This window comes from Lipotes vexillifer, unplaced genomic scaffold (genome assembly GCF_000442215.2).
Source record: "Lipotes vexillifer unplaced genomic scaffold, Lipotes_vexillifer_v1.1 scaffold753, whole genome shotgun sequence".
NCBI lineage: Eukaryota > Metazoa > Chordata > Mammalia > Artiodactyla > Lipotidae > Lipotes > Lipotes vexillifer.
In genome coordinates this window covers 708,443-721,077 of record NW_006783618.1, presented here as the reverse complement: position 1 = coordinate 721,077, position 12,635 = coordinate 708,443, and the positions used below count along the sequence as shown (strand labels likewise).

The 12,635-nt window shown below is 50.7% G+C and overlaps 1 protein-coding gene across 1 annotated transcript; it reads left to right on the top strand.

The window, feature by feature from the left end:
• The first annotated feature begins 6,614 nt into the window (after positions 1-6,614).
• UPK2 (uroplakin 2) lies at positions 6,615-8,876 on the top strand. The gene is made up of 5 exons (XM_007456300.1): positions 6,615-6,707; positions 7,160-7,294; positions 7,482-7,620; positions 7,880-7,950; positions 8,353-8,876. The coding sequence occupies exons 1-5, from the start codon at positions 6,632-6,634 to the stop codon at positions 8,487-8,489; spliced, it is 558 nt and encodes a 185-aa protein (XP_007456362.1). The 5' UTR covers positions 6,615-6,631; the 3' UTR covers positions 8,490-8,876.
• Positions 8,877-12,635: the final 3,759 nt, after the last annotated feature.

Genomic DNA, 12,635 nt, shown 5'->3' with positions numbered 1-12,635 from the left:
CATCCCTTGAATTTTGTCAATCCCCTCAACTTTCCCTACCTTGAAAACCCTGAGTCAGTACAATGTGACAGTTTTATCATTTCTATGCTCTAGCTGTTGAGTAATTTGAAAAGTTCCCAAAATGTCAAGGTCAGTAGGATGGTTACTTTTATGTGTCATTCTGACTGGGCCATGTTGTCCAGATATCTGGTCAAACTTTATTCTGGGTGTTTCTGTGAAGGTGTTTTTTGGATGAGATTAACATTTAAATCAGCAGATTTTGAGTAAAGCAGATTACCCCATAATATGGGTGGGTCTCATCCAATCAGTTGAAGGCCCTAATGGAACAAAGATGACCTCCACCCTCTCCCCATGAGAAGGAAGGAATTCAGCCAACAGCCTGCCTTTGGACTCAAAAACTGCAACTCTTTTCCTGAGTCTCCAGCCTGCTGGCCTCCCCCATCAGATTTTGGGTTTGCCAAAGCCTCCACAATTGCATGAGCCAATTCCTTAAAATAAATCTGTCTATATATACACATCCTGTTGGTGCTGTTTCTCTGGAGAACCCTAACTAATACAGTCCGTGCCCCTGAAGACCAGTAGTCCTCACGCTGAGCTGGGCTGTCACCTCCAAACACAGCCTTCCTCAGGGCTGTTTGTAGCTGTGTCTTCCTCTCCCACAACAGCTAGGCCCCAAACCCTTCTCCCCTCTGAGTTTCCTACTCCCCAGGGAAAGCAGAGACATTCAGGAGGGAGCTCCCTTAACTTACTTCTCTCATCCCCCAACCTTTCCCAACACAACCCACCCCCCCAGCAAAGTATAAGATTTCTCTGCACCATTGCCTCCATGCTTCTCTCTCTGGAAAGTGTCATTCCTACGGCCAAAGGCTAATGCCTCCACCTCTGATCTGAGTCCCATCTTCTCCCTCCTCCAGGAGCCTCCCCATAAATTATACCTCCCTCTCTCCTGTATCTTTAACTTTAAAAACGAAACAGATGAGACTTTTCTGTACCCCCAATTCCCTCCAGTTATGTCTCCTTCCCTTCCCAGCCAAGCTTCTTCAAAGAGCAGTCTACACAGTTCTAACTCTCCCTCCTCCCACTTATCCCTGGACTCTCACAGTCTGGCTTCTGCCCCCCTCACCTGCAGGAACCTGCTCTGAAGGACACACACACCCCTCAAGATGCTAGGCTCAGGGACATTTATCAGTCCTTGCCTTCAATCCTGACCTTCATACCGTTCGACACCTCCTTTGCAAAACCTTCCATCCACTTTCTACTGGTTCTCCTCCTAATGCTCATTCCTCCTTCATCAGCTCCTCGCCCTCCATCTGTCCTCCAGACACTGTGTTTCCCAGCATCCTGTCCTTGGTTGTCTTGTCCTTCCCTTCCACTACTCTCTTCAAGGACTCTTTTCTACATTTATGATTTTAACCATCTCCTGCCTTCCCTCTCTTCATCCCACACCTCCCTGCTGTGCTGGAGCAAATGTCATTTTCAGCTGACTTGCCCAAGATATTGGTATTAGTTATCTATTACTGCATAAGAGCTTATCCCCAAATTTCGTGGCTTATAAAAGCAAACATTTATTCTGAGAATCAGGAATCTGGGAAAGACTTAGCTGGGTGTCTCATGAAGTTGCAGTGAAGATGCCAGCCTGGGCCACTGTCATCTGAAGGACTGACTGGAGCTGCAGGCTCTGTCTCCAAGCTCGCTCATTCACTGGCTGTCGGTTGGAGGCCTCAGTTCCTCTCTGGGTCTTGGCAGGAGGCCTCAATCCCTTGCCACGTGGACCTCCCCATGGAGGTGCTCCCATGCCCTCCAGGGTGAGCAATCCGTGAGAGCAAGGAGGAGGATGCAATGCCTTTTAGGACCTACTCTCAGAAGTGACCTACCATCACTTCTGTCATATTCTATTGGCCACATAGACCAACGCTGACACAATGTACCAGTCTTTTACCCACTGCCAATTCATTCTCCACACTGTTTCTAGAATGATCTTTAAGCAAGTAAAACACCTCAAAGGCTTTCTGTTTTCTTCAGCATAAAAACCAAGCTCCTTGGCATAGCATACAAAGCCATTGGTGACCCAACCAGGTAGCTAGAGCTCTCACCATGTCCATCCTTTAATACTTCTTTCTAGCCAAGATATATGGTTCACAGTTCCCAGGTGCCAGGATAATTCACTTCCGAGCCTTTTCATGCGCTGTTCCCTCTTTTTGGAATATCACACTTAGGGATATTTGAAATATCACACTTAGGAAGGCTAACTCTGCAACTCTCCAAAATTCAGCAACTTGAGAACAGGAATTGTGTCTTGTCATCTCTGTATCTCATCACCTAGCATAGTACCCACCATAGAAGAGTTGTTCAACAAATGTGTACTGAATGAATAAGTGTGTGAGAAGGCAGTTCCTGCGTGCCTAGTACCCCTGTGGCATTTGTGGTATCCAAGGAACAGCTTGTCCACCTCTCAGTCACTCTCCCCTCTCAGACTACATTTCCTGCCCAACCATCTCCCTTTGCTTCAATGACATGGTTGGAAAACACATTCTGAATTCTAACCCACCTCATTTCTTGCTCACTCTTTGACCTTGGGAACATTATTTATTGCTTCTGAGCCTCTAGTCTTCATCTGCACCAAGGGTTAATAAAAAGGAGAGGATAAGATAAATTACTTAAATTAATATTAATTGAACTAGATACTGTGCTAGGCACTCTTAAATAAATCAGCTTGAGCGATAGTCATAGTATCCTGGTGAGACAGACTTTATACCCTTTCTACAGAAGAGGAAACTGCAGCTCAGAGTAGTTAGGTAGGTAACTTGGCCAAGGTCAGAAAACTGGAAGATTTGAGGCAAGTGGTTGTATCATAGGCAACATTAGAAAAAAAATAAAGAAGCATCCAGTTGTCTTCCATCACTGAACAACTGAGATTTTCTTACTCTCACAGCTTTTTCCAGCCTAGTATCTCAAGGATAGAGGCTCTGACATTTCCCACCAGAACAACATTTGGTGAGCACTGCATCTTACCCCCAGGTCCAAGTCGCCAGGGTCTCCCCCAGTCTGCTCCTACAGATTCTGACAATGATCTCTACATTCCTTCTGCACCTTTATTTTAGAGCATATTTACACCTGTCATATCTTACTAGATAGATGGGAAAGAATGAGTCTTCCCATTTTACAGGTGAGAAAATTGAGGTTCAAAGTAACTCACCTAAAGTCCTATGGTATCACTCCTCAACAGGAGGACAGTAGTCCCCATCAGAAGTTGACATGCCCATGGAACCAAGGGGACGTGTTCTTCTAATTGACTGGGAAACAGAAGAGTGGCATTAGGGAAGGAGAACCATTAAGTATATCAGACAGACCTGAGTTCTGATCTGAGCTCTTTTGGTTGCAAAACTACCATAGTCCAATTTAAAAAGAAAGAAGGAAGGAAGGAAGGAAGAAAGAAAGGAAGAACCACAGTTTGGAAAGAGTAGTTCTGTTTTAGGAGCTAATATTTGTGGCAGAATAGAGAGATCAGGAGCTCCTTGAGGGCAAAAATTTATCTTACCTTCATATCCCTGGTGCCTAGCACAGTTCCAGGGACATAACTGGTATTTAATAAATGTTTGTTGTCTTGACTAGGGGATTTGGAAGGAAGGAGGCAGGGGAGGGAACTTGAGTGAGTTGAGAATCAAGAATCCAAGGGGGAGACAGCCTAGAAAGAGTGGGTCCAAGAGAGAGACTCCAGGCATTTGTGGCCCTGGTTCCCTTTCTCCAAGCCGTGAGGAAATCCTCCAGAGGAAGAGAGTGCTGTAGCTTTAAATGACTTCAGCGTTGTCAATGAATCTGCTCTGCTAAAAGAGTTATCCTCTTGCTCTTGCGCTTGAGCTCCCCCTTCTCTCAGCTCCCCAAACCCTTCTCGGCTGCTATGATGGGATAATTAGATGCGAGAGCTCAGCACAGATGATGCTCCAGTTGCTTAGCAACTAATGGTTTCCATGGAGACCGCAAAGCACAGCCTCCAGAGCAGCCAGTGAGCAGCTCGGCAGGGCAGGGAGAAGACGCAACTCTCAGCTCCTCCAGAAACCTGGGGAGGGCCAGGGGGTGGGGGGGGTGGGGGATTGGAGGGAGAAAGGAGGGTTTAAAGGCACAGACCCCTCTTATCCTTTTAAAATCTGGTCAGAGCTCTGCCCTCCCCTACCCAACTCCATCCCCCTCATAATTTCAGATAGGGATGGGGGCTTAGGAGTGGACCCAACACGACGCACTCTGCAATAAACCCAACCTCTTCTCCTTTCTCCTCCTGGTTTGTGACTGAAATGGGAAGGGATATCTCTCAAGCCCAAGTGTAAACATCCTCCCAGTTGGTGATGGGATTTGAAGAGTGCTAAGAAGATCCCTCACCCCTGGAATTCCACCATTTAGTCTGTTCCCGCTCTCCAAAGTTCTCAATGTGCAAAAGATCCTCTTTCAGTTTGTAGAACGATAAGATCTGATCTAAAAGGGGACAAAAGCCAAGGTGCAGGAAAAACAGGATTCAGTTCTTCACCCAAAGGCAGCCTGTCCTGGGAGACTGGGGAAAAACACCTGCTCCTGATCTCCATCACAGGATCCAGAGCATGTGTGTGGGAGGGGGGAGGCAATACAGAGCATCTGGTGACTCAAAGTGTGGGTCTCCCAGACTAGCATCAATCAACGTTACCTGGAAGCTCATTAGAAATGCAGAATTTCAGGCTCCATCTCAGACCCACTGAATCAGAAACTGCATCTTAACAACATCCCCGGTGATTCATATGCACATTAAATTTGGAGAAGTGCTGGTCTGAGGCCTTCCTACTCTGCTTGGGCCCATGAGTCCTATCTTTATTGTCACCGCCTGCTCACACCCCAGACCTTGAGCCTACCCTCCCACGGTGGGGGTAAGGACACAACCCCACCAGCCCCTTACTTCCCTACCAGGACCCTGGCCCTCTTCCAGGACTGGGGAAGCTAGAGTGGCTCCTGGAGCAGAAAGACACACATAACAACTCTCTGAGGAGGTCTACGACCTCTCCTGAAAAAGTATTCCATGTTCTACAAGTGGTTCTACTGCTGAGTCTCAGTTTCCACATCCACAAAAGGTAGCCAATGACATCTACCACCTAGGATGGCTGTGAGGGTAAGTGTGGAGCAAGCAAAGACCCTGCCTGGGGCTCAGGGTAGGTGCCTTCTCCTCTTGTCTTCTCTCCACTCACAATTCCTCCTTCATGTCTCTCTAACACTGATGGTCTCTAACACAGATGGTGCCATCAGAGAAGTTGTGTCTCTTTTTCATTTTCTCCTACCAGGTCTCTCTTCTTTTTTATTTTATTTATTTATTTATTTATTTTTGCGGTACGCAGGCCTCTCATTGTTGTGGCCTCTCCCGTTGCGGAGCACAGGCTCCAGACACAGGCTCAGCGGCCATGGCTCGTGGGTCTAGCCGCTCCGCGGCATGTGGGATCCTCCCGGACCGGGGCAAGAACCCGCGTCCCCTGCATTGGCAGGCGGACTCTCAACCACTGCGCCACCAGGGAAGCCCCTATTTATTTATTTTTAATTTATTTATTTTATTTATTTTTGGCTGCATTGGGTCTTCATTGCTGTGTGGGGGCTTTCTCTAGTGGCAGTGAGCAGGGTCTACTCTTTGTTGTGGTGTGCGGGCTTCTCAGTGCGGTGGCTTCTCTTGTTGCAGAGCATGGGCTCTAGGCATGCGGGCTTCAGTAGTTGTGGCTCGCAGGCTCAGTAGTTGTGGCGCACGGGCCTAGTTGCTCTGCGGCACGTGGGATCTTCCCGGACCAGGGCTCGAACCCGTGTCCCCTGCATTGGCAGGCGGATTCTTAACCACTGCGCCACCAGGGAAGCCCCTCTCTCTCTTCTTTATTCTCAAACAGTTCACAAAGGTTGCTGACCAGGGCTGACTGTGCCCACCCCCACCCCCACTGGGTGGGTCAGTGCTCACCTCTCCGAACACTGGAAGTCCTCCCCGGCATCCTTGGTCCCACTCTCTAGAAGAATGGGAAGCCCTGTGCGCTCCCGGGCACCCACACCCCTCTGCCTCTCCCAGAGCTCAGGGCCTGGGCCTCAGTGGATGCCAAGAACTGGAACCCCTGGCTCTGCTGCCCCCACCCACTACTACCTGTTTCTCTCAGCTTCTCTCCCATTCCTGCCCAACCAAGGCCCTTTCAGGAGCCCCTCAGGGTTATTATCCTCTCCCTGCACACCAGGGCAAACTCAGAACTTGTCGCCCTCCTAGGAAGAGCCCCGCACCACCTGAGGGGAACGGTCCCCTACAGGCTGGGCTCCAGATGCACGTGCAGGCAGGGACACTCATGCCCTTACACGTGGGTGCCCCAGAAGGAGGGGTTTTTCCTCCCCCCACCTTAGTTACCCTGCCCCTCTGCAGGTGACTAAACCACCAAGATCCAGCCAGGGCCTCCCCCTTCTTGGCCTGAGGGTTAGCTCCCCATCCTGAAAAACCTGTCTGGGGGCCTCCCCTGAGGCTGTAGGGCCCAAGGGGCAGGTTGGACAGGATTCCCCTCTAGCCCCTCCCACCCCCAGGACAAAATCAGACACCCCCGGGGGAGGGCCTCACTTTCCTTAGGAAGCCACAGCCTGACAGCACCCACCCCAGCTCCCAGCTATGGCATCTCCGCTGCCTGTCCTGACCTTGTCCTTGATCCTGATTCTGCTGGCTGTCCTGGCCCCCGGGGCTGCAGGTTTCTGCCATCTCTGGCCGGGGTGGGGAGGGGCTCAGGGGTCTGGAGAGGAGGGACTGTGCCTTCCAGGGCTCTCAAAGAGGGCTGGTCTGGCCAGTTGGGGTTGGGGGACTGGTGATGGCAGCGACCAGGCATGTCACTGGGGCCCAGGGCACACTCCTGGTCCCAGATCCAGGAGGCAGGGAGGTGTGGGGAAGAGTCCAAGGCTATGGATATGGGTGGGGTTGGGCTCTGCCCGCTCCTGGCACCCAGGGTCTAGCGGCTTGGTGGAGCACCTAGCTTCTGCAGCTCAAGCCTGCCACCTGGTGGTCGCACAGGCAAAAGACTCGTGTCCTGCAAACGGACTGCAGAATAGGACTCTTCATCCTTAGAGAGGACCCCCAGGGGTGGGGGGCAGATCTATTGATGAGAGTGGGATTGATCCTCACCTGTATTCCCTCCTGGCCCCCCAGCCGACTTCAACATCTCAAGCCTCTCTGGTCTGCTGTCCCCAGCGCTGACGGAAAGCCTGCTAGTTGCTCTGCCCCCCTGTCACCTCACAGGGGGCAATGCCACACTGATGGCCCGGAGAGCCAATGACAGCAAAGGTCTGCTACCCCCTCCCAGGCACACCCTAGTCCCCAGAGATCCCTTCCTAGGACACCCGGCATCCCTTGTCCCACTCATCCCTTCCTATTGACCCCCTTCTTGGGCCATCCATACTCTAAATACTGCCCTTCTCCTTGGGGTCTCCAGAAACTTGACCCTGCCTCACTCCCCCAATTTCCTGCCCAGTGGTGAAATCTAGCTTCGTGGTGCCTCCATGCCGCGGACGCAGGGAGCTGGTGAGCGTGGTGGACAGTGGGTCTGGCTTCACGGTCACCCGGCTCAGTGCATACCAGATGACAAACCTAGTACCAGGAACCAAATACTAGTAAGTACCGGACCCTGGCCTGGGGCATCTGTGGGAGGGCCTACAGGAAGAGAAGCTGGGTCCTGACTTTGGTGTTGGTTGTGGGAGGTGGTCAGCCTGGGGGAGAGTGAGGGCACAGCTAAAGGGGTCAGGAATGAACCTCTCCTGGGCACAACAGGAGGCATAGCTGTGAAGGGGGAGGCCTGGGCTCCCTCTTACCTTAAGTCCCAGATACTCACTGAGGATTCTCTCCTCTCTCCCCCAAATATCACCACAAAAGCATTTCCTACCTAGTGACGAAGGGGGCATCCACTGAGTCCAGTAGAGAGGTCCCAATGTCCACACTTCCTCGTAAGTAACATCTCAGGGCCCCAAAGGCTTTCCAGGCCCCTCCCACCCCAACCCGCAGCTGCCCCTCCCTGTGCTCCCTTAGCTCCTTTGCTTACCTCTATCTTCACACTGAGCCCTTGGCATTTTAAGTGGCTGTTGACTCATCTACCTGCACTGCTAAACTTTGTGGGTAGCAATTGTGTCCGATTAATTTCTGTATCCTCAGTGCCTGACATAGGAGATGCTTCGTAAATGTGTTTTTGATGGATGTCTGGATCCCTCCAACGAGTTGTTGGTTGGTTGGGTGAATAAATGGGTGAAGGGATGGCTGGCTGGATGAATGGATGAGGGACTAGGCTGGGAGCCTTGGGAAGGATGGGGGCCGCTCCTGACCACAACGGCCTCCCTCCTCTCTTCTGACAGGAAGGAAGGCAGAATCTATTGGGCTGGGAATGGCCCGGACGGGGGGCATGGTGGTCATCACGGTGCTGCTCTCTGTAGCCATGTTCCTGCTGGTTCTGGGCTTCATCATCGTCCTGGCACTGGGCACCCAAAAGTGAGGAGGACAGCACCAGGCAGCAGGCTCCTCCAGGAAGTCCAAGGCACCGTCCATTTCCCCAGCTCAGGGCTCTGCTTTTGCTCCTGTCTCCTCTGCAGAAAAGACTGCCTGCTCCCAGGCCACAGTTGCCAGGCTCTGGCTCCTCTGGTGCCATCAACTCCCCTCCCTGCCCCCTCTCCACTGCAGCCCTTTCCTCCCTCTGTCCCCCTCCTTGTCCCCTAAGGCCTCACCTTGGCCCAACACTCCCTATTATTCCCCTCATCCCACTCGTGTCAGAATTGTTTTCCTCCCATTTCACCTCTTTAACCAATCCCTACCCCTGACAGACGGGAATTTTTCCTTCCCTCAGTGAATTTAGTCCCTACAATAAAACCTGATGCCATGTTGCTGTGTGTGTTTCTCTTCAACGCGCTCCACTTTGGGGTGAACCTACAGAATCTGTGTCCAGGCTGCAGCTGCTCCTAGTCCTCTCTCTGCCCTGGAACCCCAAAGTTGCTTCTCCCAGGAGGCAGGAAGGGGTGGATGGGATAAGAATCCAAGAGTCAGGGACTTCCCTGGTGGCGCAGTGGTTAAGAATCTTCCTGCCAATGCAGGGGACACGGGTTTGAGCCCTGGTCTGGGAGGATCCCACATGCCGCAGAGCAACTAAGCCCGTGTGCCACAACTACTGAGCCTGTGAGCCACAACTACTGATGCCCGTGCGCCTAGAGCCCGTGCTCCACAACGAGAGAAGACACCGCAATGAGAAGCCTGTGCACCACAATGAAGAGTAGCCCCTGCTCAACACAACTAGAGAAAGCCTGTGAGCGGCAACGAAGACCTAACACAGCCATAAATAAATTAATTAATTAAAAATAAAAAAGGATCCAAGAGTCAGAGTTCTCAGACTCACACCTGGGCTGTGGGTTTTGCACCTTCCAGAGCAGGCCACCCAAGCAGGGGCCTGGGGTGGGGGTGAGGCCGAGGCTGGTGCATCACATGGGGCCCTGAGGGCCTTTGTGGGGACGAGCAGGGCAAGGGGAAGCGCTGGGGGAAAGAGAGGCTCTCACCAGGAAAAGACAGAGGGCCACCAGGGTGAGACCCAAGGACAGGGTGCTGGGGGCAAGGGGAGTGGAAAATAGGCGAAAGAGTCTCTAGGAGGAGAGAGCAGAGGTGGAAGAACCCTGCTGGAGGGGGCAAGAGTGGTACCGCGGGGTAACGAAGGGAAAAGACCGGGAGGGCTCATCCTCATTCACTTGTGTCCTCTCCAATATATATTCCTTCTAAGGATCTTTCCATTGCTCTTAGGGTAAAGACCAAAATCTTTGAAGTGACCTTCAGAGACAGCCCTGGGTCTCTCCCCTAACTGCCCCTCTGGCTCTCACCATGTGCCTTCTAATGTCCTGTGTTTCCTCTTACCTCAGCACCTTTGCACAGACTATTCCTTAAGCCCAGGCTGCTCTGAAGACTGCCCCCACGCCCACTCTATTCTATTTGCATAGTTAAGCCAGCTTCCCCAGGGAAGCCTTCTCTGACCTCCACCCCCCATTAGGTTGAGTTCTCCTATCCCATCTTTCATAGCATTACTATGTTTATTATTATGTTTATGTGATTATTCAATTGTCTCCCCACCAGACTTTATGTTCCCTGGGAGTTGTCCCTTTGCTCCCAAGGGCCTATAGTACCTTTGCGGTGCCTGGGACACAGTGGATACTCAATAAATATTGTTGAATAAGTGAACGAAAGAATAAATTAACAAGCCCCTGAAGAGAAGGTGGGGGCTAGGAAAGTGCCAAAAATTCTGCAAAAACAATAAAAAATGACACAGAGTTAGAAGATGCTGGAACAATGGTCTAATGATCCCTTTCTAGAGTAATCCAGGAGCCCGGGAGAGGGAGGCAATGGAAAAGAAGAACAACAATATCTATTAATTCCACGAACACTAACTTAGCATTTTTTTTTTTTTTGCGGTACGCGGGCCTCTCACTGTTGTGGCCTCTCCCGTTGCGGAGCACAGGCTCCGGACGCGCAGGCTCAACGGCCATGGCTCATGGGCCCAGCCGCTCCCCGGCATGTGGGATCTTCCCAGACCAGGGCACGAACCCATGTCCCCTGCATCGGCAGGCGGACCCTCAACCACTGCGCCACCAGGGAAGCCCCTAACTTAGCATTTTGTATGTGCCAGGTGCTACTGGAGGTGCTAGGAATAAACTGTGAAAAGACACTGTTCCTCCCTCGTGGAACTTAATGGAATTTAGTGGAAGATACAGATTCCCCAAAATGCGAACAAGTAACTAAATAAAACTGTAATAAGTGCTATGATAGATGAGAGGAGATGAACACTGGGACCCTCCTTAGTTTCAGTGGGCCTGACTGAGCTGAGGCCTGGAGTCAAGTGGAGGGTCAGGGAGAATGGTTCAGGCCCTGCTTCCCACCCTAACTGCACCAGCTGAGGGAGGTTTGGTGCCCATCCCTCTTGTATTGTGGGAAGAGCATCAGACAAGGAGCAAAACTGTGCCGCACATTAGAATCATCCAGGGGGGTTTTAAAAATCCCAACACTCAGGCCGTACCCCACACCAGAATCAGAATGACTGGGGGTGGGATCCAGGCATTAGTACTTTTTTTTTTTTTTTTTGCGGTACGCGGGCCTCTCACTGTTGTGGCCTCTCCCGTTGTGGAGCACAGGCTCCGGATGCGCAGGCTCAGTGGCCATGGCTCACGGGCCCAGCCGCTCCGCGGCATGTGGGATCTTCCCAGACCGAGGCACGAACCTGCATCCCCTGCATCGGCAGGTGGACTCTCAACCACTGCGCTACCAGGGAAGCCCGATACACTAACTTTAAAAGGGCTATGGGGGTGGGGGTGGGGGTGTGATGAACTGGGAGATTGGGATTGACATATATACACTAATATGTATAAAATAGATAACTAATAAGAACCTGCCGTACAAAAAATAAATAAATAAAATAAAATTCAACAACAACCAAAAAAGGGCTATAGGGGGGACTTACTTCCAGTGGTTAAGACTGTGCTCCCAACGCAGGCGGCATAGTTTCGATCCCTGGTTGGGGAACTAAGATACCGCATGTCACACAGTATAGCCTAAAAAATAAATAAAAGGAAAAATAAATAAAAATAAAAAGGGCTACAAAAGGGTGGATGCATTACAATAACATTTTGTTTTTGTTTTTGTTTTGTTTTTTTTTGCGGTACGCGGGCCCCTCCCGTTTCGGAGCACAGACTCCGGATGCGCAGGCTCAGCGGCCATGGCTCACGGGCCCAGCCGCTCCGCAGCATGTGGGATCTTCCCAGACCGGAGCACGAACCCGTGCCCCCTGCATCGGCAGGCGTGCTCTCAACCACTGCGCCACCAGGGAAGCCCCACAATAACATTTTTTACATGACAAAAATGAAACACTCATAAGGAAAAAGACTGGAATAATATACATCAGAATGTAATTAATTATTATCTTTGGTTGATAAGAATGATTTTTATTTTATTGTTTTTTCTTTGTGCTTTCTATACTTCCAAGTTTTATGCATCAAACATGCATTATTTTTATAATTAGGTAAATTGTCATAAAAGTTATTGTTATTATTGATATTAAAGGTAGAGTCCCACTAAGTTTTTAAAAAGAAAGCTGTTGTTTTCACCATAGTTAAAACAATATTTATTGAGGGTCTCCTATGCACCAGGTACTATTCTCAAAATTTCTGGTTGGGACTTTCCTGGTGGCTCGGTGGGTAAGAATCCACCTGCCAGTGCAGGGGACACAGGTTCGAGCCTTGGTCCAGGAAGATCCCACATGCCACAGAGGAACTAAGCCCGTGTGCTGCAACTACTGAAGCCCGCACGCCTAGAGCCTGTGCTCCGCAACAAGAGAAGCCACTGCAATGAGAACCCTGTGCACCACAATGAAGAGTAGCCCCCGCTCGCCACAACTAGAGAAAGCCCACGTGCAGAAACAAAGACCCAACGAAGCCAAAGATAAATAAATTAATTTATTTATTAAAAAAAAAAATCTGGTCTAGTAGACAAGCAACAGGCAACACAGTATAGGGTGGATGAGCTCTGACGGGAAAACCCAGTATGCGCAAAGGAACCAGAGGGGGCTGCCTCACCCTCTGGCCAAATCTGAACAATTTAAGAATTAAAACAAATAATT

Bases quoted from the DNA above. Each gene is read 5' to 3' on its own strand.
- UPK2 (XM_007456300.1), top strand. From the start codon at position 6,632: ATGGCATCTCCGCTGCCTGTCCTGACCTTGTCCTTGATCCTGATTCTG. The intron at 6,708-7,159 runs GTTTCTGCCATC...CTGGCCCCCCAG, and splicing joins CCTGGCCCCCGGGGCTGCAG to CCGACTTCAACATCTCAAGC. The intron at 7,295-7,481 runs GTCTGCTACCCC...TTTCCTGCCCAG, and splicing joins GAGAGCCAATGACAGCAAAG to TGGTGAAATCTAGCTTCGTG.